The sequence below is a fragment of the Thermobia domestica genome, chromosome 10 (genome assembly GCF_964235325.1).
Source record: "Thermobia domestica chromosome 10, izTheDome1.hap1.1, whole genome shotgun sequence".
NCBI lineage: Eukaryota > Metazoa > Arthropoda > Insecta > Zygentoma > Lepismatidae > Thermobia > Thermobia domestica.
The window spans coordinates 150070147-150093924 of NC_137463.1; the positions used below are offsets into that span (position 1 = coordinate 150070147).

Genomic DNA, 23778 nt, shown 5'->3' on the forward strand with positions numbered 1-23778 from the left:
TAGTAATGTGAATACAGGACCTAGATAGGTCCAAAGACATAGCTCCATTTAGATATAGTATAATGGAAATAAGTTCCCAATGTCTGTGACTGGATCCGATAATATTTCTTTTTAATCTGAATAGATTTTGAAATTTTATATCAAGTGCGTCAAGTGACGAAATGATAAATTTATATATATATAATACGAAGGAACTAAATTTTTTGTCTGTCGTTAAGACAAACGATTAAATACTCTCATGGACACCAATCATAGTGAATAAAGAGAGTTGAAAAAGGAGTTATTATCGACGTGAGAACAAAGACTCATAAAATTGTCGAAATTTCTCCTCTTGGGACAGAGATTCAATAAAATGCTACTAAAGTGCTTTTTTTTAAAGGGTGATTAACCAATTATATTTTTTTTCTTTCTTTTTTCACAATGATATGTATTCATTGCACTGAATCTTAAATATGTTGACCTTGAATTTTCTTTTTTTCCTTTATTTTTTGTCTTTCGTCTTTTGTCGAATATATTTTTTTTAAATGTAATCCAACTTTTAATATCTCTAGAAAGAGAAATGTGTTATTTGATATTGTTGAAAGTAGCAGATTTGTGTGCATGCTTATGAAGTGTCTACATTTGATCACCTCAATATCAAATACCCACCCAATAGCTATTGGAAATGATTCCAATTTAATAATTATTCACTTTCCTTTACCATATTTCTCAAAAATATCCAGTAACAGTTTCCCTCTTTTATCATCTTCTTACTTTCCCTTTTTTCCCTCTCTTCCTATCTCAACTCCCTCTTCTCTTCTTTACTTTTTCTCTTATTGTTAATAAAACTGAAAAGGGGGTCGCGACTGGGAATTACATTGGTCATGTATTTATTTTATTTTATTTTCTTCAGAAGTCCGATAAAAGGTTTTCTCATTTCGATCGAATCTAGTATGTTCGAAATTAAGAAATGGATAATATATTCCAATATAATTAGACATAAGCCTATAGCTTCATGAATATCCCCACCAGGGGTGAAGGGTTCCCACTCACGACTTATTCCATGCATCACATTTATTACAGAGCGAGCTTAATCTTTCTTATTTTCTTTTTTTCTTTTTTTTCTTTACAGTTTTAGATTAACGAACCGTAACAGGATTCGTTGTTATGGAAACGGTGGTTTCTAGGGCAACGACCCTTTTCAAAACAAACAAACAAACAAACAAACACTCACACTTACTTACTTTTATTTTTATTTTTATATAAACCATTCCTAATAGAAATAAAAGTATATTTACAAGTTTTATGCCTCAAATGTGGTGGTGTTCTTGAGATATAATAAAGAACATGGATGATTCGTTAAGTAGCAGTCTTCGTGTGTGCGTGGTTAAGGTCACTGCTTTATAACAGACAAATTCTTGGTTCGAAACTCGTCAACGAAACGGGTAGATTTTTTTTTAATTCTTCATTCTCTAAATGTTACTATTTTTCTCTCCCTGCGCAATTATCTGCTGCTTTAGAAAGAGTTCTCTACTTTCATTCGAGACCAATGCTAATCTGAAGCACGCCGGTTCGATTGAGAAACCTTAATTCTTTGCAAAATCATAATTTTTCTTAGTATATGGATACTGTTCACCATTTCTTGTCCAATTCTAACCTTGCATATGTGAATGTATCCTACTCTGTTCCATCTCCTAATTCACACTCTTAGTGTCATCCGTCATGTACTCACATAGCTGAGCGGAAATCTCCAACTGTTCGAACAAGATGTAGGCGCTCTACCAATGAGCCGTCATGACTCCCTAGTTTCATTGTTAATATCAATTATAGATATTCTGTCATTATTGGCAGGCTTGTCGCAATTGAGAAACTTCTACGTCCCACGGTCTTCAACTAACCTCTTCGTCTTCACGAACGATTTTTCTGTTTTGATACCGTATCTTCCTTCGCTCCCTCCCTCTCTTCCCTGCCATTATACCCACTAGCACGTCCCTCATGATGCAGTTCCTTCTTAAGCAATGTCCCAATCAATTTCTCTTCCTCTTTTCAATAACATCTAGAACTGTTCTTTTCTCCACCACCATTTCTAACATCCACTCATTTGTTTTCCGCTCGACCAAGGTAATTCTCTCCATTCTTTCCATACAAATTTTTGAAAACGTCCAATAGTTTCTCATTACTTTTGCCTAATGTCAATATTTCTGTCCCATACAGTACAATATTCCACACGAAGCATTTTATGAAGTCTTTTTCTCAGCTCTTTATTCAATGACCCACAAAATAGACTTTTTTTTCGTCTTAAAAGCTTCTTTCGCCATACAATTCCTTGATTTTTATTTCACGTTCGCACTTCGTATCATCACTAATAATACTACCCAGGTTTCGAAACCTACACACCTGTTCTCTTTTCTCGACTCCTTTCTATATTTGATACAGACCGCTTCGTTTCAATAACATAGTTACTGTCTTTCTAGCATTTTTTTTTTAATCCTATAATCTTCACAGTTCTTCCTCAAGTTTCCTAACTTTTTTTCAGATTTCACAACAAGTGCCATAACATCTTCAAACCTAATTATTCTACATCCTACCAAAATGCCGTCTTCATTAAATAGGCTCTTTACTATCTCTTCTAGATAGATATTAAATAATGTAGATGAGAGACAGCACCCCTGTCGAATTCCCCTTCCAATTGCATCTCCTCTATCATTTTCTCCCCTATTCTAACACTTACTTATATCTCCATATATACATTTCTTATGAGTCTTCGACCTTTCCTTTAGAACTGAATCATCTTTAGAACTCTCAACAACAACAGATCTTTTCTAGATCAATAAATACAACATACACCTCTTTTACTTTTTCTATAAACCTTTCACCAATCACATTTAATATTCCAGTCGCAACTCTTGTGCCCTTACCTCTTCTAAACCCAAACTCCTCCTCCTTAATTTTCTCATTTGTTTTTCCATTCAACTTGGTGTACAGTATTCGAAGCAAAATTCACTGCATGCGATATGAGACTAGCAGTTCTATAATCATCATATCTCTCTGTATTCGATTTCTTAGCCATCGGTATCATTATCGTCTTCAGGAAATTTTTTGGCCCGTTCTCCTGTTTCATATATTTCATTGCAAAGTCGGAACAATTCCGTTTTGCCCTTATCTCCCACATTCTTAATGAATTCGATTGGTATATCACCTCTCCCGAATGCCTTTCCATTCCTAATCTCGGATATAGCTTTTTCAAACGCATCCCGAAGAATACTAAACTCTTTATCATCCTCTGGTACTGTGTTTTCTTCTACAACATTTAGGTCGCATAGTTTATCGCAGCTCTCATATAAGCTCTCAACATATTCTTTCCATCTTTCTAATATTTCACTTCTCTCGCTGACTACCTTCCCATTCTTATTTTATACCACCATTGCTATACCCACTTGTTTCCTCAGAAGTTCCATAAATTTCACGTTTGTATATCTCCTCATATTTCCCACCTCTTTCTAATTCTTCTATGTCCTCGCATTTTCTCTTGCAAAACTCTTCTCTTGCTCTGCCTGTTCCCCTCCGTAAGTCGTTCTTTAACATCCTGCTCACCTTTCTGCCCTCTTCTGTATTAAACTGCTTCCACAACTTCCTTTTCTTCATTTTCTGCAAGCTATATTCTGTAACCCATGCTTTCTTAGCCATTTTGTGATCGCGGTAACCTATTATTTCTTCTCCAGCCTGATATATCCAACGTGTAATGTGCTCACAGTTTGTTACTACCTGCACCTGACATTTCCTCGTTTGAGTACTCTTCTTCGAATTTTTCAACGAAACATTTCTTACTTTCTCGCTTTTCAACTTTTCACCATTCAAAATCTTGGTGCCTACTTTTCTTCTGCCTACACTTTCTACTTGTATTCTCATCTCGCTCACGATAAAATTATGATCGGTGAAAATGTCGACCCCGGGAAGAGCTTCGCGTTCTTCAAGCTATCCCGATACGTGTCCTTAATCATAACATAGTCTATCTGGTATCTTCGGCCGTCTATTGAGAATTTCCATGTATATCTTCTTTTCTTGTGCTGACTGAACAAAGTGTTCCCACTTACTAGTGAATTTTGTCTACAGAAATTGACCCGTTATTCTCCCTTTTCATTTCCTTCGCCTAAACCATACTTGCCTACAACAGTATCTACAATTGCACTGAAATTACGATTACGCATGCACCCCTCTTCTCCCTATCTATAATTTCTTGTATTTTCCTCATAATTTTCCTCTAGTTCTTTAGTTGTATGCGAAGTGGTCGGAACGTATGTCTGTATTATAATTAGATTGTTCTTTTTCCTCTGTCTTAACATCATAACTTTATCAACAAATTCTACTTTCACTACCTTCTCTTCTAAGCGCTCACGAAGAATTATTCCCACACTATTATGGCCGCCCTTTTAATTACTGTTTAAAGATGTTTGTTGAACTAACTTGTCAGATGTAGAAGAAGAAGAAGTAAGTCGAGTAGATTCTTGAAACTGTGGAGAAGGGTAGTCTGTGAGTGTGCGCGTAGCCTATAGCTGCATCATCGTAGTGTTCGATATGCATTTATTTTAACTCGGGAATTGTAAGAAATATTCATAATATTATTACAGCAAACTATTGTAGAATGAACCAGCGTTTTTGTTATACAGTCCATCACCTTCACTTTTCAATTCCACATTATCTTTCTATCTAACTTCACAAATTCCCACCAAGTTTAAATTATTTTGTTTCATTTCTTCTTTAAGATTTCCTAATTTCCCTTTCTGTAACATGGTACGCACGTGCATGTCCCTATCCTAAATCTTTTGCTGTTGCTTATCATCCTTTCTCTAACTACCTTCCCAACAGTGTTACTCTCTCGTCCAATAGCACTTCCCAAGACATCACCCTCATGGAGATCCGAATAGGGGATATTTTACTTCTGGAACTATATTTTGATTTACGAAAGACTCTTGTACGTATGTTCCCTTTCTACTGTGAGTAAACTAGGGAAAACTATGATGGTGGTTTCCTGTTCCCTTCCACCTACAGTATTCCAGCCATTAAAGTTACTCCGACCAGGCATGTAACTAGCGTCCAAGTTGCCTTATCAATCACTATGATTTTCGCCAACCTGGCCTCTGGAGATCTGCTGTCTTCTTTCAGAATATTCGTCGTCTAGCTAGTCCGTTTAGACTAATTCGGTAGGGGTGGCTGTTGTTAGTAGGCTGAGGACATTTAAGCAATTCCAATAGGAGAAATAGACACGAAAATCAGTAAAAGGGAAACTAAAAACTGTCATATAAAACAGTCAGTACCCAATAACCGTATGAACATTTGCATATAATTACTGATAAAGAAAGAAAATTATTTTTTTCAGTAGTTTTTAAGTAATGAGATCAATACTGACCAGAAGTGTAGCCAACTTTACCACCTGTGGAACAAACGAGGCATTTTCGACCAAATCCACAGCCTTGCTATAACAAAAAGCCAGTTAACGTTGTCTTTATTCGCTGCCGGAAGAAGGATGTGAAGCTTTCATCGTTTTCAATTATATTCATACTTTTGATTTTCACTCGTGATTGTTTAGATACATACATTTAGTAACTGTAAACAGTACCTTGCGTTTCCTCTTGAGTTTATGTTCCAGGTAATACTATATTTTTGAATCATACCTACTTTGTTCGGAAACAGTTTCTCAAACGTGATAAAATCACTTCACATTTAGTAAACGTATAAATATGATAAGCATATTGTAGTGCTGGAGTCGAAAATCTCTCCACACAAATTTCTCTCTGAACGGAAAGAGTATATTACGTCACAGAAGCAATGAGTTCACGAAAACTGCTTTAGACAAGGCGAGGGGAGCAGGAAGAATTGAAAACCAGGCACGATAAATATACATACGTTCAATAAGTTCCGGGACTACCTCAAAACAAAATACTGAACGATGCCATAAAAAAATATTATCATGTTAGTTTTTTACATACATCACTCCCGCACCACACACTCGACGGACCGGTCATAAAGGTTCTGGAATGCCCTAGGAAAGTCGTCCACTGGAATGCTGTTTAGCACCGCCCTCACATTCGTGTTTCTTCATTCGTTGTCAGCGTTGAGAAAATGAAACAACGAGCTACAATCAAATTTTTGTTTTAAATGCGGTAAAACCGCAACTGAAACTTACAGAATGATTCAGGACGTGTATGGACATGACTGTCTTAGTCGGAACAAAGTGCGCTGGTCCATTTCATTATTCTTTCTTCGTTTGTGCGTCAGTTTTTTGTTAAAAGAAGTTTTTGCCCAAGTAAATGTGATGGCAGTGTTGAACAGCATTTCAGTAGACGATTTTGCTAAGGTGTTCCACAAGCTCTACGACCAGTCCCGAGATTATGTGACGCGGAAAGGGATGTATGTAGAAAACTAACATGGTAGAAAAGTTTTCTGATATCGTTAAGTATTTTATTTCGAGGCAGTTCCGGAACTTATTGAACGCATTGTACTGTGTATTATACAGGGTGCGGCAGCGTTCATAGTAGGATATTAAAAACACACCATCAGGCAGTAACTGTAATTTATTTATTACCTCTTATGACAATTAATAGTTAAAGGTATGCCATTTACTAATGTGTAATTCATTGTCCATTGCGTGGATTACTTTTTGAATATGACTCCTGCCAAATGATGCCCCCTCTGCACAACACATTCATCTAGTTGGCGTTGGAAGCTTTCCATAACTCGGCGTAAAGTATTCCCTGGGACATTGCCGACGGCAGTTCTGATGCGATCCTTCAACTCAGGAATGGTGGCACAACGTGTTCGGAAAACTTCTTGCCCCAAACGAAAAAGTCTGCACATGAAAGATCAAGTGAGCGAGGCGGCCAGGAAATGTCAGCAAAACGGGAAACTACTCTACCTGGAAATGTCTATCGCAAGAAATCCATGCAAATTCTGGCTGTATGCGAGGTCGCCCCGTCTTGTTGAAACCATAATTGTTCCACATCCAAATCGACTATACCTAATTGGGGAAGAACGAAGTCTTGCAGCATCTTTAGGTAGCGTTCACTGGTGACAGTTACAGCCACACCGCTGTCATCCTAAAAAAAAAAGTAAGGGCCAATAATCTCAAAGGAAGCAACTCCACACCACACTGTGACACGAGAACTGTGCAAGGGCTTGATGTTCAGTTCATGCGGGTTTACATCACTCCAATAACGCATATTATGTTTATTCACTGAACCACGAAATGAGCTTCATCTGACATCAGGATGGTGTGCAACATTTGTGGATTTTGGCGAAGGAGATTATGCATGGTTAAGCAGAATGTTTCTCGTGAAACCCAATCGCGAGGCCTTATTTCCTGAACAATCTGCAGCTTATATGGGTGACTATGGAGATCTTTGTGCAATATTCTCCTGAATGAGCGATCGGACATATGCACAGTTTGCGAATGACGACGAGCAGATCTTTTTGGGCTACGCAATATTGCAGCACGAACATTTTCCACGGTTTCTGCTGTCCGCACAGTTCTTTCACTTCTTCCCGGTTTGCCATTGCAAACAGAACCTGTTGTTCGAAATGCACAATGGTCCGTCCATCTGGAACTTTCCCATGACGTCAGAAGTTGAAATGTTGCCGAAATAGACACTGGGTAGTAATAACAGAGTCGTTATTCTTGAAATACCTTTCAACAGCAAAGGCACGATGCTGTTCACTCCACCGCTCCATATCACTGTCACACTCTAAATGGCAGCTCATTAGTACACAAATGCGGCTCGAACTGGAGCGTATTCATGCAGTACGTCATCGAACTACGCAAGTCAAATTACGCTATGATCGCTGCCGCACTCTGTATATAGTTTCGGAAGGTTGCTGAGCAAACTATAAGGAAAGTTAAGTGTAAATATAGAGTTTTTAATTAGGAACGACATTAGCCTATAACGTACAGCGAACAGAAAATTCGGATAGAAATGATAATTACACTTTCTGAACCCTTACGATCACACCAAACTCATATGTCTTTACATTACTATGCTGATTTTACGCAACCTCACATCACATCATTTTGGTATCACGCTCACATCAATTCGACATTGCTGTCACATTATCACTTTGACAACGTGCTCATTGGACCTCACGCTCACATCACCCAGTTTGACATTACACTTACTCGATCTCATACTCATATTATCATTTCGATATCATGCTCATGTAACCTCACGCTAGCAACATCCTTTCGACATAGGTGACCTTGTGACCATATGGTAAGCGTATGCGCCTTTGGTGCGAGAGGCCTTGGTTTGATTCCCAATGGCGGCGCATGTGGTTCGGATTTTACGTTAAGGTATAGATCCACGTCTTTTATAGCCTCACTGCTAAACGGTACACTAAACTCAAATCAAACCAAAACGAAATCGACGTCACGCTCACATCACTATTTCGACACTACGATCATCCAATCTAACGCTCAGTTCGTTAGAATCATGTCGAGTAAGCGTGAGTTACGAACTCATGAGCGTTAGCCTCATGAATTTGGAGATCTTGCTCGAGACATAAGAAGTTCCCTCTGCGCTCCTTTGTAAGTCTTTGATGTTGATAAAGCAAAGGGATGCTTACTTAGATGTCCCCTATTTGCTCGTGAACATGCCTACTCTGAGTAATGCGTAAACCGATTTCCTGTGGTACTACTCTAAGCACCGAACAGAGATTACTTCTAGACACACGTATATGTTTCCCGTCGAAATTGCAATAATTCGTACGTCATACCCTACCACACAAATCTTGTGAGTCTGGATGAATTCCTTCTTGGTGTTTTAATTTATTTTTACAACAGCACTGTAATTACAAAAGAAGAGTTTAAGCGTTACCTTGTTAAGAGCACTGTAGCCAGTCAAAATAATATGTGAATTCTCTATTTGAATTACACGCTGTCCCAAACGTACAAGGTAAGATCCAATACCAATTGCTCTACATGAAACCATTGATATAGTCACAACTTCAGTGTAAGCACGCGATGTTTCTCCAGCTATCAAACCAGCATATCTTAAGTTTTCTACGCCCAGACCATCATCTCTACCTAAAATAAAACAAAATTTAAAATGACAATATTTCCAATCATGAGTATTCTCATACATTTGTTAAAGATTTTATTTTTTTAAGACATAAAAGTTTAATCGTACGCAAACAGTAAATAGTAAGCAAAAAAAGGCAAAAGGGTGAATGCCTGGAATATGATAGCTCTAATGCTGAAGTATCATACTTAATCAAGGGTTGATTGTTAAGAAAGTTGTAAAATAGTTAATGTTATTAATGACACTAAATTTGATGGCAAATATTTTATGAATAAAAGTTTAGGGTTTTAAGCATGTTCTAAATTATATACCTATTATCTTTATTTAATTGGAGTTGAACTTCTCTGTCAGCATGAAGGCTATATGTAACATGAACTTGCAGTTTAACATCCGAAAATGTACTCCCACCACCGAAGCAAACTAACTTCTCCCATATCAAAGGCAAGAAAATCGTCGAGTTCTAGTTTACGTTGATATAATGAATAACTTTAAAAGTATACATTGAACTTTTTAAAAATATCAATGTGCTAACTGCTAGAAAGTTTTTAAAAATCTAGAGAGCTAAAGTTATAAAATTATAGCAACTGATTACAATATTATTATTTTAAATAGTAAGTGTGCTTCGGTCATGCTAATTATGTAACTAGAGATAAATTATCTAAACTGTGTCGCCTTTCAATATAGTACTATACTGTTCGAATTGATTAAGACAAATATGTTTTTCTTGTCTGAGTTGGTATATGTGATGTCCTGAACCGTCTCAAAACGGTTAAATCTGCTTAGAGATAGTGTGATTGATCGACCTTGACTACAATTTACTCGTTTGACTGGTTTTAGTGTAGCAGTAGTTCAGTTGTGAGCCTTTTAGTGTAGCAGCTGGTGGTTATAATGTTGCGTTCCGTGTAACACGTATTACTTTTGCTTGTTCAAAGATGGATATTATTCCGAGGAAGCGTTCGAAAAATAATCACTCTTAATGAACACACTTCTATGACTGTGAGAGATAGCTACGGCAGTTACTGTGGGCAAATCAAGTGTTTCAAGAATTTTAAAAACATTTCAAGATTCCGGATCATCGTCTCCAAAAAGAAAAGGAAAATATAGGCGCAAACGGGAAACTACTCCAAGAACTGATAAAATTCTAATAAGAAATAACAAAATAAATCCGAGAAAGATAAGCACAGACCTTCGAAAGGATTTATTGGATTATGGTATTGAAGTGAGTACCTTAACTGTACAGAAAAGGCTTCTGGAAGTTGGCCGCAAGGCAACAAGACCAAGGAAAAAAATATTTCTAAGACGACGATGAAAAACGTTTAGCATAGGCTAAAAAATACCGATCATGGACTGTTAACGACTGGCAGAAGGTGATTCTCAGTGATGAAACACATTTATTTGTGCAGGGACACAAATCAAGTGTAGTTAGACGAAGTAAAGGTGAAACTCTGCGATCACATCATATCCAACAGACTTTTAAACTCCCTTTTAAACAGATTCTTTTCCCCACAACAAATTGCACTGGAAGCTTAGTTCCTCTTAAAGACATGATGAATTCTGTCAAATACATAGAAATAGTAGAATTGTTCCATTCACGGAAACATTTGGTAAAACATTTCAACATGACTTGGCTTCTTGTCACAATTCGAAATTGGTCCAAACTTTTATGCGGGAAAATAAAATAAAAGTGCTTGATAATAATTCACCAGACCTACACCGTGTAAATCCCATTGAAAACTTATGACATATTCTCAAGAAACGTTTAGCTATGATGAATTGCACGACAACAGAACGCATGATAACAGTGCTATACAAGTCAAGAACATGTGCGCTACACTAGTGGAGTCAATGCCAAGACGTGCTGAAGAGGTCATTTCTGCTAAAGGAGGACATACTTAGTACTAATATAGAGATTTATCAGTGTACTTAAGGTACGTAACGATTAAAAGCTAAGGTTTTAGAAAAAGAGTTTGTTTTTTCATTTGTACCAATTAATTCGAATAATATAGTAGGTAGAAATTTGAATCAGAGCGATGCCATTGTAAGAGAAAGTACAATAAAAAACGAGTCATTAATCATCAACTAGGAACTATACGAACTAACATTAGTTACAGTTTGTTTCAATATAGTGTATATAAAGATGTCTGAAACAAATTCATGACATAAATTGCAGTTTACATGTTGGGACGACATCTAGTACAAATGCCTACAAAACTAAAACTTCACTTTTACAATTACTTAAGGAGGTGCTTTACTTCTACCAGAAGAATTTCACTTAACTGCCAAAATATTTTTAGACTAGTGAAGAAAATACACGATGAACCGCTTAAACTGTCCCTCGTTGTAACTTCTAAACTAACTAACAGAAACAGCTGAAATGTTATACCAAACAAATATCGAAAGGATGGGAAAAGTTTGACATAATTGACAATATCCCCATCTCAACAGTGTTACCAGTTCAATATAAAGTTTTACATTTTTCAAATAGTAGTACGTCAGGTTATTACATATTTTAAACTTATATGTAAAATGAAACATTAAAATACCAGTTTTTATTCAGCGTTGCCAACTAAATATCAAAACCTCGGAGAGCTCTATAACAGTAACAAAGCAACTGAGATAAACAAGGCGATATATAAAGTAACTTAGTGTCGGATATTATTGCTACGATACGACACATTTCGAACAAATAATAGGCAACTGAGATAAACAAGGCGATATATAAAGTAACTTAGTGTCGGATATTATTGCTATGATGCGACACATTTCGAATAAATAATAACAACGTTACAACAGGCTTTATTTCAAAGAAAGTGCTTCGGGAAGTATCATATCTAAGGAGTTAGATGGTTTCCAACACACAAAAAAACCATAATGCCGTTTACAGGTATTTGATATAGGCCTATCAAACAGTTCCAGAGATTCGATACCATAGGTAAGGTTTGCAATACTGCTTAAAATTATTGTAATTGCAACTACTAAATACTATCACTGTAGATGCAAAAGAAAGCAACCACCATTTTATACATTCCCTACACATTTGTCGCTCTAAGTATGAAAGTTATCTAAGTATGAGAATTGGGTATGATGATCCTATTTGTGAAGAGTTCGTTGCACCATCAAGGTGTAAGAATTTACTTTGGATTATGTTGTGGTGTATAGATCCCCAGAATCATCTAATTCCAAGTTGGACTGGATTCAACATCAATCTACTGAGGGATCGTGAAATTCACCAACAGGCATTAGCTACCTACGAACAACAAATTCCACAGCAACCAGTATATATGAGATGTAAAATCGTTCATTCGTCATAAAAAAGCAAAGCAACTACAACTTCTGTCTTTAGTTCTAACCGCAGATGAAGCTATTTAATCAAAAGGAAGTGAAATCGTATGGAAGAATCCTTAAGAGTACCGGCCAATAGTTTTAAACCTTGGACGATTCCATACTATTTGTAACTTCATGGGCATTATTCGCTAAAAAGCAAAATCACTAATCATGACCTTTCATCATCGAGAATCAAGGAAGATGAAAAAATGTTTCATCGATGGTTGAGATATTGACGAAGGAATGGACAAATCCTTTCAAGAAATCTAATCTGCTAACTATTGTGAAGTGACGCATAGTTGCATGTACTTTTAATTTTTCCTTTTTCATTAAAAGTGCCTTAGTGTGCTAGCTAGAGGTTAAACCCATCTGTCAGTGACACATGACAGCAGCAGCGTTGCCAGCGTGGTTCATATTATTGTAAAAACATGGGTTTTGGGAATAGCTCAATAATACACGAGTGCAGCGTTTGTAAGACTTCATCAACGTACTTTTTCTGTTAAATTCAATACATGGGCATCGAGATTGTTCGGTAGTATTGAGAAATGTTAAAAAAATTACGGGTATGGCTTCTATGATTTCCAATAATCGATTTACAAAATTATATTTTTTTTTAGACTCTGGCAACGTTTTTAACGTTTATTATTAAATCATGCATGGCAAGAAACATCTTTGTGTCTGAAAATTTTCTCAATATATAAGGCTTTCTGTTGCAAAGAGCGTTCCTTCTCATTCCACTTAGTTTTTTAGTTATACGGTCTTAAACAAAGGGTTCGGTGACTTTTGGGACTAGTTATACACTCTTGCCCCATTCAGTTTGCTTCAAACATGAAGGAATTTACAAGACGGTCTCTGTGAAAAAAACAACAACAACTAAAAGTGGAAAATATAACTCCCTTCCTGCAACCGCTTCCCTTTCCCTATAGAAACTTTAGAATTTTCTCATCTTTCATGGTCAGTTACTCAATTACATAAAACCAGAATCAAAAAACTTGTGATAGTTGTGTTTTACATCAACTTTTCCCGAATCCTTTCCAAGGACTAAAGAATCTAGAAAGAGGGCTTTAGCCCCTGACAGCTACTGTCCACAGGGAAATATCATACCATATCTGAAAGCTTAGAGTATTGGCTACCACTCTCAAATATACGGATCTTTTACTCCTCATGCAGTGTTGCCACGTATCAAATATACGGATCTTTTACTCCTCATGCAGTGTTGGCACGTAATAAGCGAAGAAAATTGTAAAAATGGAATTTCTAGGGAATTCTTCTGAAATTTTCCCTCATTACTTCCCTTTCATGACTACTATAGATAAGTGTGTTACATCACTTTAAAGCCTATATAATTCTAAATCAAAAGAGATATAACTCTCAGTTCTGTGACAAAAATGGACAGAGATACAGGTATTTCAAAAGATCACTGGGCTAAGTACGTAAAAAATGTCTTTAAAATTGTAAAGGGTGCGTTTACCCCCTGAAGGCTACCGTTTTAAGAGAAGTATCATGCCAAATCTGAAAGCTTAAAATATTAGCTACTCAGAAAAGCAGATGGCTTTTACTCCCTCTAAATGAAACCGGACACCCCATTTTTGGTGTCTGGCTCAAGGACTATCAGAACCACAAGTAATCTACGAGATAACTTGTGACAGTGAAATAATAATAATCTTACTATGTGCAGAAGTATAACTATTCTTTTTATGCTTATTCGTTTCCTTAATTTTGTTTTCACAAAATTATCCGATTTAAAAGATCGTTACAGTAAAGAAGTGAAATAAGAAATATTCAATGGTCAAACATGTAATATGATGTACAGAATGAAAAATGAATCAAATCAAATCAAATGAACATTGATTTTTTTTTTTTAAACATGAAATATACTCCTATCACTCACAAAAGAGAAATTCCTATATTTAGGGTATTTTCACCGTCAAATTCAACAGTTTTCCAATTCACGGTACTTCTCATTGATTGAAAACCGACAAATGATTCAAGATATTAATAATTAGAAAACTATGTTTCGAAGGAGAAAAAGCCCTACCACTGGTCTAATGCCTAGCTCACGTCTCTTTGGTGCACATGGTCAAGTGTTCGATTCCCGGTGGGAGAGCACAAAAATTTGATCTCACAATAATTCACTTTCAATAATCATATGTCGCCTTTAGCCTAAAGGAGATAACCGTATGACACAGAACTTAAATATTAATTTATTTTCCATTTTCGAAGGGAGGAAAAAAATCTTAGATTTTATGTTTCCTTACAATAGAGTAACAGACAAAAATACATGGTCACTGAAAACTGGATTTCTGTGCCTTATATTCTGATAAAGAAATGCCAACAAAATACCAATAGTCGGAGGAGAAAGGTGTTTCTCTACTCAAAGAAAATAAAACGGGAAATATTTGCGGTAACGATGCTTCCTATTCAGAGAGACTTGGTGAGCAGGATTCCAAATTTCAATCAGAAGGTAACATAAAAATTTGTAGCTTTAAAAGAACGAAGAATGAACGTTTAAATAACAAATGGTTTATTTAATTCAATAATTTTGTTTCAGTGTGTACATATGCAGTTTGTTTTTCCTTTCCTTTTCTTGTCTTTTTTTCTTCTTTTGCGTACCGCCATTACTCATGTCTTACAATACATGCTACCTAGGTATTATATTTATCTCCTGTGCAATAACAACGATATAGAAGTTCTATATATAATGTATAAATGTACATTGACAGTGGTTGTTCACTTTGTTTCAAAAAAGGAAATAACATATATGTAATAAATCAATATTGGAGAATGTGCTTAAATCAATAAATATATAAATAAAGTTTGGAGAGCGTTTGCTCTTCATATTTTTTAAATTTTACTTGGATAAGACCCAAGAATGACGTGAGAGGGAAATACTCGAAAGTACGCACATACCTCTGATAATGGAACCGCTGCTTCTGCAGACCACGAATCGCGAATGATATGCATTAAATTGAATTCTGACTTCTGTTATCTTTTTGTATCTTGTTCTTGATGTAAGAGGATAGTGACCACTGTTACCTGCGTTAGGTAGTCGCCAACATAGAGATGAATATATGACCGTCTAGACAGACAGAGAAACTGTTCCGTTGTATTACGTGTCTGGGTAGAAACAAAACATTAAAAAGGTTTATTTATTTATTTATTTTTCGTTGAAATATTGTCATGGTATGAATTTAGATTTCTGTAAATGGTTGTACAAATCCTTTGAGATGGAAACTTTTTTTTTTCTGAAAATCGAAGATTTGTATTCTAGATGATAGAGTGAAATCGCAATTGGAAAAATGTCATCGTATAATAAATACTGCGTCTGCTGCTTTATATAAAGAAAAAAATGGTAATGTTTACTCTATCATTTTATCTGGAAACCTACATCGTATTGCATACATTGTGAGGACGCCCTTGCGAAGATTCTACGTCTGCTGAATACGTAAAGATCACAGGTACGAAGTAAGTATTTATTTAAAATTACATACAAATACTATAAAATTGGAACACTACTGCAGATGTATTGTTATACTGATATTCAAAAATTAAATTTGAAATGACTCACTTAATTTTTCAGTATTTTAATACAAATCTGTAAATGCTGCTGAAATGTTTAATTTTACAATTTCGAAATAATATAAAATTAATTGGACTGCCTGAAAAGCATTCTGTTGATTAAAAAAATGCATCTGAATTGAGTATCTCAGTATTAACAGATTTCTAATAATATAGTGAGATCGCAGTTTTAATATATCAGTATATCCACTAAGCATGTTTTTCAAGATTAAGATATGATGATGTTTCAAGGGGATTTTGTGTATTACATGGGAATTGATGACACTTTTCACGATTTAAAATTATACTGTAAAGACAAACTGGACAAGAAGTGCAAAGTGAACACTGTGAACAATCTTGAAACACTATCTGACACAGATGTATATGGGTAACCAAATAGTGTGTTAATAAATAAAAATTATCATTTTAATTACATTTGTGTTTCTTATTACAAGTACAACCCAAAGGTATGAAAATTATTTATAAAAACTACAATTACCCCAAAATTCTCCGGACGGAAGTTTGCACCAACGACCAGGACTATGATTTGTCTTTAAGATTCAAAAGTGTAAAATTGATTATATTGTATATCAATTGATTTTAACAATTAGGTTTCGACTTCTAAATTTGTAAGTTACATTTTCAAATATATAAAATATGTATTCAATGATTAAAATTAATAAAAACATCTAACATGATTTTAATCAAACAAATATCTACCAAATTCATATCTATCAATTGTCTCCTGAATTTAGAAGGGGTTCTGCACTCGAATCCTGAAGAACATAATGTGTGAAAAATCGAATAACAATTTTCAAACTTATCATTAGTGCAAAAAATTAATTAAAACTTTAAGTTTTTAAACTAAAAATCTAATTAAAAATTATCATACAAAAAATTTTCAAACAAAAATTTTAAATTAAATTTTAAAAAAAATGTCTTATAAAATCTTCAAACAAAAATTTCCAATCTAAAAGATATTCAAAGATTTAAAAGAAAACTTTTCAGTGAGTGCAACTAAGGCTTTTTCTAGTGCGCGAAAAATTTCAAAAGAAGTTTAGAACGAAAATTCTGAAAAGTTTAGCGAGTTCAAGAAATTTCAAACAAGAAACTTTCAAAACTATATCAACAATTATTAAACTAGACATTTTCAACTAAAATTTTCCAAACAAATTTTGAGTGAGTGAAAAAATTTTCAAATTAAAAATAATAACGAGAATTTTTGAAATTACTTTTAGCATGTAGAATATTTTTAAACAAAAATTTAAAATTAATATAATTTTCAGAGTGTAAAAGTATTCAAACAGAATTTTTCAAACTAAAATTTAGGGAATTTCAAAGAAAAAAATCAGTGAGTGTTCAACTATTTAAACCAAAATTCAAATGCAATTTTCAAACTAAACAAATTTAAAAGTTAAGAATTTCAAACAAACTACTGCAAACTAAAATTTTAAAAAATCTCACTAAAATTTCAGTGTGCAAAACTTTTGAAACGAGAAAAGAAAAAAAATGAAACGAAAGTTTCAACCAACACAAATTCAAACCAAGATTTTCAAACAAAATTTTCGAACAGGAATACTGTAATAAGAAAAACGTTTCACGGTTAACCTTCGAACTTCATTCGGTATTGAACTATTCGGTCAAAAATAAACCGTTTACAACTATTCGTTTAACAACTAAATGGATTTCAATTATTCGACTACATCTATGATCTTAGACAATGAGACATGACTAGAATCCTAAGGTTCAAAGAGTATGTTGCTGTATATCAGTAAGTTTTAATAATTATCTATCAGGTTTCAAGTCCTAATTTTTTACACCAGTGACCTTAGACTATGAGTTGCAACTATAATACTAAGGTTCAAAAACTTTTAAACTAGAATACTTCTTTAGAAACTGATAAAAAAATACACAAACTTTCGAAAAATGTAAACAAAGATTTGAAAGTGACCAGCGAATCAAATTACACTAAGAATTACTTTCAACCAATGATCTTAAACTGTGAGTTGCAACTAAAGTTCAAAATGTGAAATTGACATTGTTGCATAGCAATCAATTCTAGTGATTAGAATGAACAAATTAAATTTGACCAAACATAACTTTTTCACCAGTGGCCTTAAACTATGCTCTGTACTCATACATATAACCATATGTTTCATTTTGAATGAGAAGAAAATCCTCACAAATATATGCAAGGGATCGACGTGAAGCATTTATATTTTCAAAATTATATACCTAACTTTTTTTGTCCATTCCCAAAGTTAAGTGACGGGCCAATGTACCCTCCCAAATATAAGATAGCAGCATCAATGTATCCATATCCTATGAAAGGAGCGTAGACCCCTGTGCTGAATTATATAACCACTTAACTGATAATGCCTCTTAGTGTTGTAAAAAAAAGTTTTTTTTTCTGTGATTTTTTTTCAATAAAAAACAGTTTTTTTTCATGTTTCTTTCAAATGCCTGTTTTTTTCCTGGCAACTATTATTTATTGATTTATGTTGCACATTACTGAAATAATCAACAGAACTTGAGTCGAAGCCCTTGTAACTTACAAATCGCTTGTTGTTTTGTAACTATATGAGCAAAATTGTGTGATTATTCCTTTTGGACCTAGGTCATTTTTGGCGTTTTCCTACATTTTCAGTTAGTGACTTACTGCTCAAAAACCGTATATTCGATCGATATGGTTAAGGCCTTGTTTTTTTAGAAAATATATATGGCTATGTTTTGGTGTAAGTTGCATTGCAGTGTTCCCAACGGGTGGAAAATTATTGAGGTAAATGTAGGGGTGAACATTTACAAAAAATTTCCTAACCGAATTTCAATTTTTTTTTTTTTTTTTTTTTAATTATTTAGCACCACTGCTGTTATATGAGTTCAAGTCACCTAAACAAATTCTTTGGTGTGTTGACAAGGTACAGTGAAATCCTGAAGTCGCTGACTTCCATTCAAAGAGGAAAAGAAAAAAGTCTCTGTCATCATACACACGAAATTTTGACACTTTTTACGCCTCAGAAGCAAAAATTACAAATATGCCGGGGCTACAGCTTCTCTAATTATCCTATTGAAACTTTTTATGGTGCGTTCTGTAGGCCAGAGAGGAAGCTTTTAAGTAGTGGTATGTTTGTTTCAATGTAGGTAGCAAGAGGGTAAAATAGAGGGGAAAAGGGAAATTTTCCGAATTTCTCACCTAAAATCGGGAATTAATTGTTTTGGCTGGAAACACTGCCATCAGACAGACGAAAATTATCTGAAAATAAACCTTAGTACTCGTAGAATATATCCTACAAGTATCATGGCGATATCTAACAAAGTAAGCACGAAATTAAAAAAAAAATCTCATTCTACCTCAAAAATTCACCATTTTCTTACCATTTCTAGAACATAGTTTATTATAAATCTCAACTGTAGTTCTTCTAATTATTCTAGTGAAACATTTTATGATGCGCTGTGTAGGCTAAGGACGAAGCTTTTAGACACTGGTATGTTTGTTCGAGTGTAGCTAACATGAGGGAAATAATAGAAACAAAAAAGGGATTTTTTCCAAAATTTGCCCGTAAAATCTGGAATTAAAATTTTCTGTAGCTTGCAACACTGCTATCAGATACACACAAACTATCTTAAAATAAGCTTTGGTATCCCCCTAATATATCCTACAAGTATTGTGACGATATCTAATAAAGTAAGCATGTCAATAAAAAATACCTCATTCTACCTTTAAAAAAAACACAGTTATCTTTCCAATTAGAGAACAAGGTCTACTGTAAACCTCAACTGTACTTCCCCTAATTATCCTATTGAAACTTTCTATAGTGCGTTGTGTAGGGAAAAAAGAATTCCAGAATTCGAGAATTCCAGAAACTGGTACGTTTGTTCCGATCTTGCCAACAAGAGGGAAATAATAGACACAAAATAGATAATTTTTCCAAAATTTCCCCCTAAAATCTGGAATTAAAATTTTTTGTAGCTGGCAACACTGCTACCAGACAGACACAAACTATCTTAAATTAAACATTGGTACACCATTAATATATCCTACAAGTATTATGGCGATATTTAAGGAACAAAGCTTCTAATTACCAAAAATATATTACGGTAAACATAAATGGTAAAAACTAAAAAAATCAAGGTTTAGAAACTAATTACGAATTTTTTGTGCGCCCCCTAATTACCCCATTGTAACGATCTGTACTTGGGTTTGGTAAGTAAGGACAAATGTTCGATTGGCGTAAGTTGACTTGCACTCGGACGTATAGGTACGGTTTTATAAACAAAAATCTCGATTTTTTTTTTGCCCAAATTTAGGGAAGTTTTAATTTCCCTAATTGGCAACACTACGCGCAGGCCCGTCCAATTGATGTCAACGGTTAGGTATCCATCCGAGGTATCTATCTGGTAAGTCTTAAAGAGGTCTTTCTACAACGAAGGAAGCTACCGGGAAAAAAGGAGTAAAGGAAATTCGAAATTAGAAAATTTTCGAATTTTTGACGGGTGAAATTTGAGAAGCAAATTCGACACCAGTAGAAAAAGAAATGAATGTGATAAACTATGGTCTAACCATATTTGGCAAGAATAACATCCCGATATCTTAATTAGTGTCCACACAGGAGCGGATTAAAAAAGTGACACATCATTGTGTGCCACTTTGGCCACGTAGTGTACATTTGATTACATTTTTTTGACTACTAACCCGCGTTGTTGTTGTAGTTATAGTCTCGACTAATAATATCGTTGTTGTAAACAATAACTTTATAAGGAAAATTTTCTCTCCTTTTTACATCTTAGTTCCAACACTGTTGGTGAGAAATGCAGGGTGTTTCAAAATGAATATCGGGGTTTTAAGTCTTCGTAGTACTTATTACATTTTACGTACAATTATAAGCAATGCATTAAGTAAAAGAGCACCTCAAACAGTCTTTGCTACAAGTGTCCGATGTGAGATTCATTCATCACATGGTACACATCTAGTCGATAGACGAGAAAGGCCCATAAACCTTCCGCCATATGGCACAAAACACATTCAATTTAGGGGAGTCTTGTTTCAACTGTACCATCTCTTGAGGATTTGCTGACGGCCTGATGTAAACATTATGAGTGTTCACATTAGCTCTTAGGTGAAATGTCGATTTATCACTGGAGGCGACACGATACAGAAAATCTTCATTGTTATGCAGCAATATTTCACTTGCGAAATTGGCACGTAAACGGTAGTCTGTAGGCTTTAGACCTGTAGCAACTGCAAACGATAAGGACGTAGTTGCAAGCGTCTCCTTAATATTCTTCACACAGACGGTTGCACTGTACAGATTCAGTCTTTATTAAAACACAAAAAGCTTTCTGCTCTCTAGTCTCCATCTTTGCTACTTGCTCTTTCTAACGGCAGACAGAAGAAACAATGCATGTACATGCATGCGTACAAAACTGTTTTAGTTGCTCTTTCATTTGATATAATATTTATAATTGTAAGTTAATTGTAATAGATACTACAAAGTTTCAAAACCCTAATATTAAGTTTGAAACACCCTGCATTACTTCAAATTCAGTCATCCTATATTCATGTCTTGTATATACATATACAAGGAGTGCCATTATTATCAACTACTAACTTTCATCATCATACACACGGCCGACCCTAGGTAATTTGTCGCCCCGTGCAATGGCATAATTTGCCGCCTCCCCTTTTCTCCAGAAAGAACAAATCTTAAAAGTCACGATTTATGTATGCTACTCCAGCATGAACAACGAAGGGGAGGGTGTGTAGTCGCACTCAGAAAGGCTTACATTCTAAAAATGCAATCCCGTTGTGTCTGTTTTTTTTTTCTTTAAAAATTAATCTATTATGTTAGTGAAAGATAAAGCAAACACACCTGCAGAAGAAAGATGGTAATCCTTTTTATAAAATTCAATATCGAGCTTCAATCTCAATGTATCAGTTTGCAATTCCAATGCAACTAGTTCTTTTATCTTTATTTCTTGATTTTTCTTCTGCATCTGTTAACATTATTTAAAAAAGTTGTTTCTATCTTCAATGATAAGGAACTTGTTTCTGACAAAAACCAGACTAGTTGTCATATCAAAACTGTGATAACTTACTAAATGGAACAGATATTTGCTATTATTCGAGAATTGAATTCTTGCATTTGAAAACAATCAAGCAATTTGTGCTCGGATTGATCCCACAATTTGCTTTAGCATTGTCCATGTAACCTTAAACTAAAGCAACCTAAACATAATTTATGAATGTAGTATTCAAATAAGTCAGCTTAGTAAATGTAACTACCATCATCATGAAGTCTGTTTCCAACAAGAAATATTTAATTTAAATAATATACTTATAACTAGAGACCGGATGTTAGGCAAAATGCCTATTCTTTAATGCTAAAGATATGATCAAAAATAACATTTTAAAGTTTATATCGGGGATTGTAGTTTCGATTTAAGCCAACTTTATTTTGCCTATTTCGCCCCTCACTGCCTAAATAATTGCTTTAGTGCCTAATGTTGCGTATTCTATGCATTTTCTTTGAAATAAGATTTAATTGGGAAATATATATAATTTATATACTGTAAATAACACAAGCACATGGTACATTACAATCTCTCTCTCTCTCTCTCTCCCTATATATATATATATATATATATATATATATATATATAATATAAAATACATATCAAGCTTCGTTCTTTACATATAGAATGAAAGAAGATATTAACAAACAGGTATGTTGCTATGTTTTTTGAACACTATTTATTACTAATCTACTTTTTAAATTGTATTGAATATTTATCTTCATTATTTCGAGTTACATTTTAGTGCCTATTTTACTGCTTATTTTTTTAAAATTTTAAGTGCCTATTTGCCTGCTTATTTTTCAAGTTTTTAATGCCTAAACATCTGGTCTCTACTTATAACAGATTTTGCCGGACCCTCCAAACTTGCCGCTCCCTGCAAATGCACGTGTTACAGGTATGGTAGAGCCGGCTCTGCATATCATATATATATCTAGTCGACAAATTATTTATATATGATATTTAGAAAAATACTATTAGGCAAATTAGTATTAGTTTTTACCTTTACACAAGTTATTTGAATTTTATACTGTTTGCAACATTATTTTCGTACATATTAAAGGCCTGCTTTCACGAAAAAACAAAATTTCATTTCTACTTTTATTTCTTAGTTGATATAGTCTTAGTTATTCATGTAAATTGTAAAATATTTGTAGCGTATCAGTATCTAGCGTTTAATTTATGTTGCATTTTACGGTGATTACACCTACATAAAAATATTTCATACTTAAATAGACGTAAGATGCATTACAAATGACTATTTGAAAAAAAACAACGAAATTTACAAAAAAAAAAAAAAAAAAAAACGAGAGGTATTTTTTTTCTAAAAAAAACCTACATTTCTGAAAAAATACGAACTTTTTTTTTTTTTTATTTACAACACTAAGTGAAGTATGGAGCAATATCTTTAAAATACCACCTCAAGCTAATTCAAATTTACTATCAAAATTTGATTTTCTCGCCGTTTCTTACTTATATGTCGTACATTTTTTTTTAAATCATAAAAGATACAAGATGAACTAACCAAATATAAACAGGTACGTACTTATGTCCTAGAGGGCAATTACCAATTTTTACGAACTCCCTCGTGACTAAGCGTTAGCGTACATATCTTTGAAGTGGGAGACCCGGGTTCGATTTCAAGCGGGAATTCATGTTGTTCGAATCCCACGTTAAGTTGTAGATCCATGTCTCATATAGCCTTGTTGCTGAGAGGGACGCTAAATTCAAAATCAAAATCGCACGAATTTTTACTTTTTAAGAATTCCCAAATTTA

General features: G+C 34.4%; 1 protein-coding gene across 1 annotated transcript in view; it reads right to left on the reverse strand.

The window, feature by feature from the left end:
- Nucleotides 1-23778, reverse strand: part of ACC (acetyl-CoA carboxylase) — a 776633-nt gene that overhangs the window by 201562 nt on the left and 551293 nt on the right. Inside the window, exon 29 of the mRNA XM_081728639.1 lies at nt 8844-9052. Within this exon, the coding sequence (XP_081584765.1) occupies nt 8844-9052 (209 nt within the window). The remainder of the gene's footprint in view (nt 1-8843; nt 9053-23778) is intronic.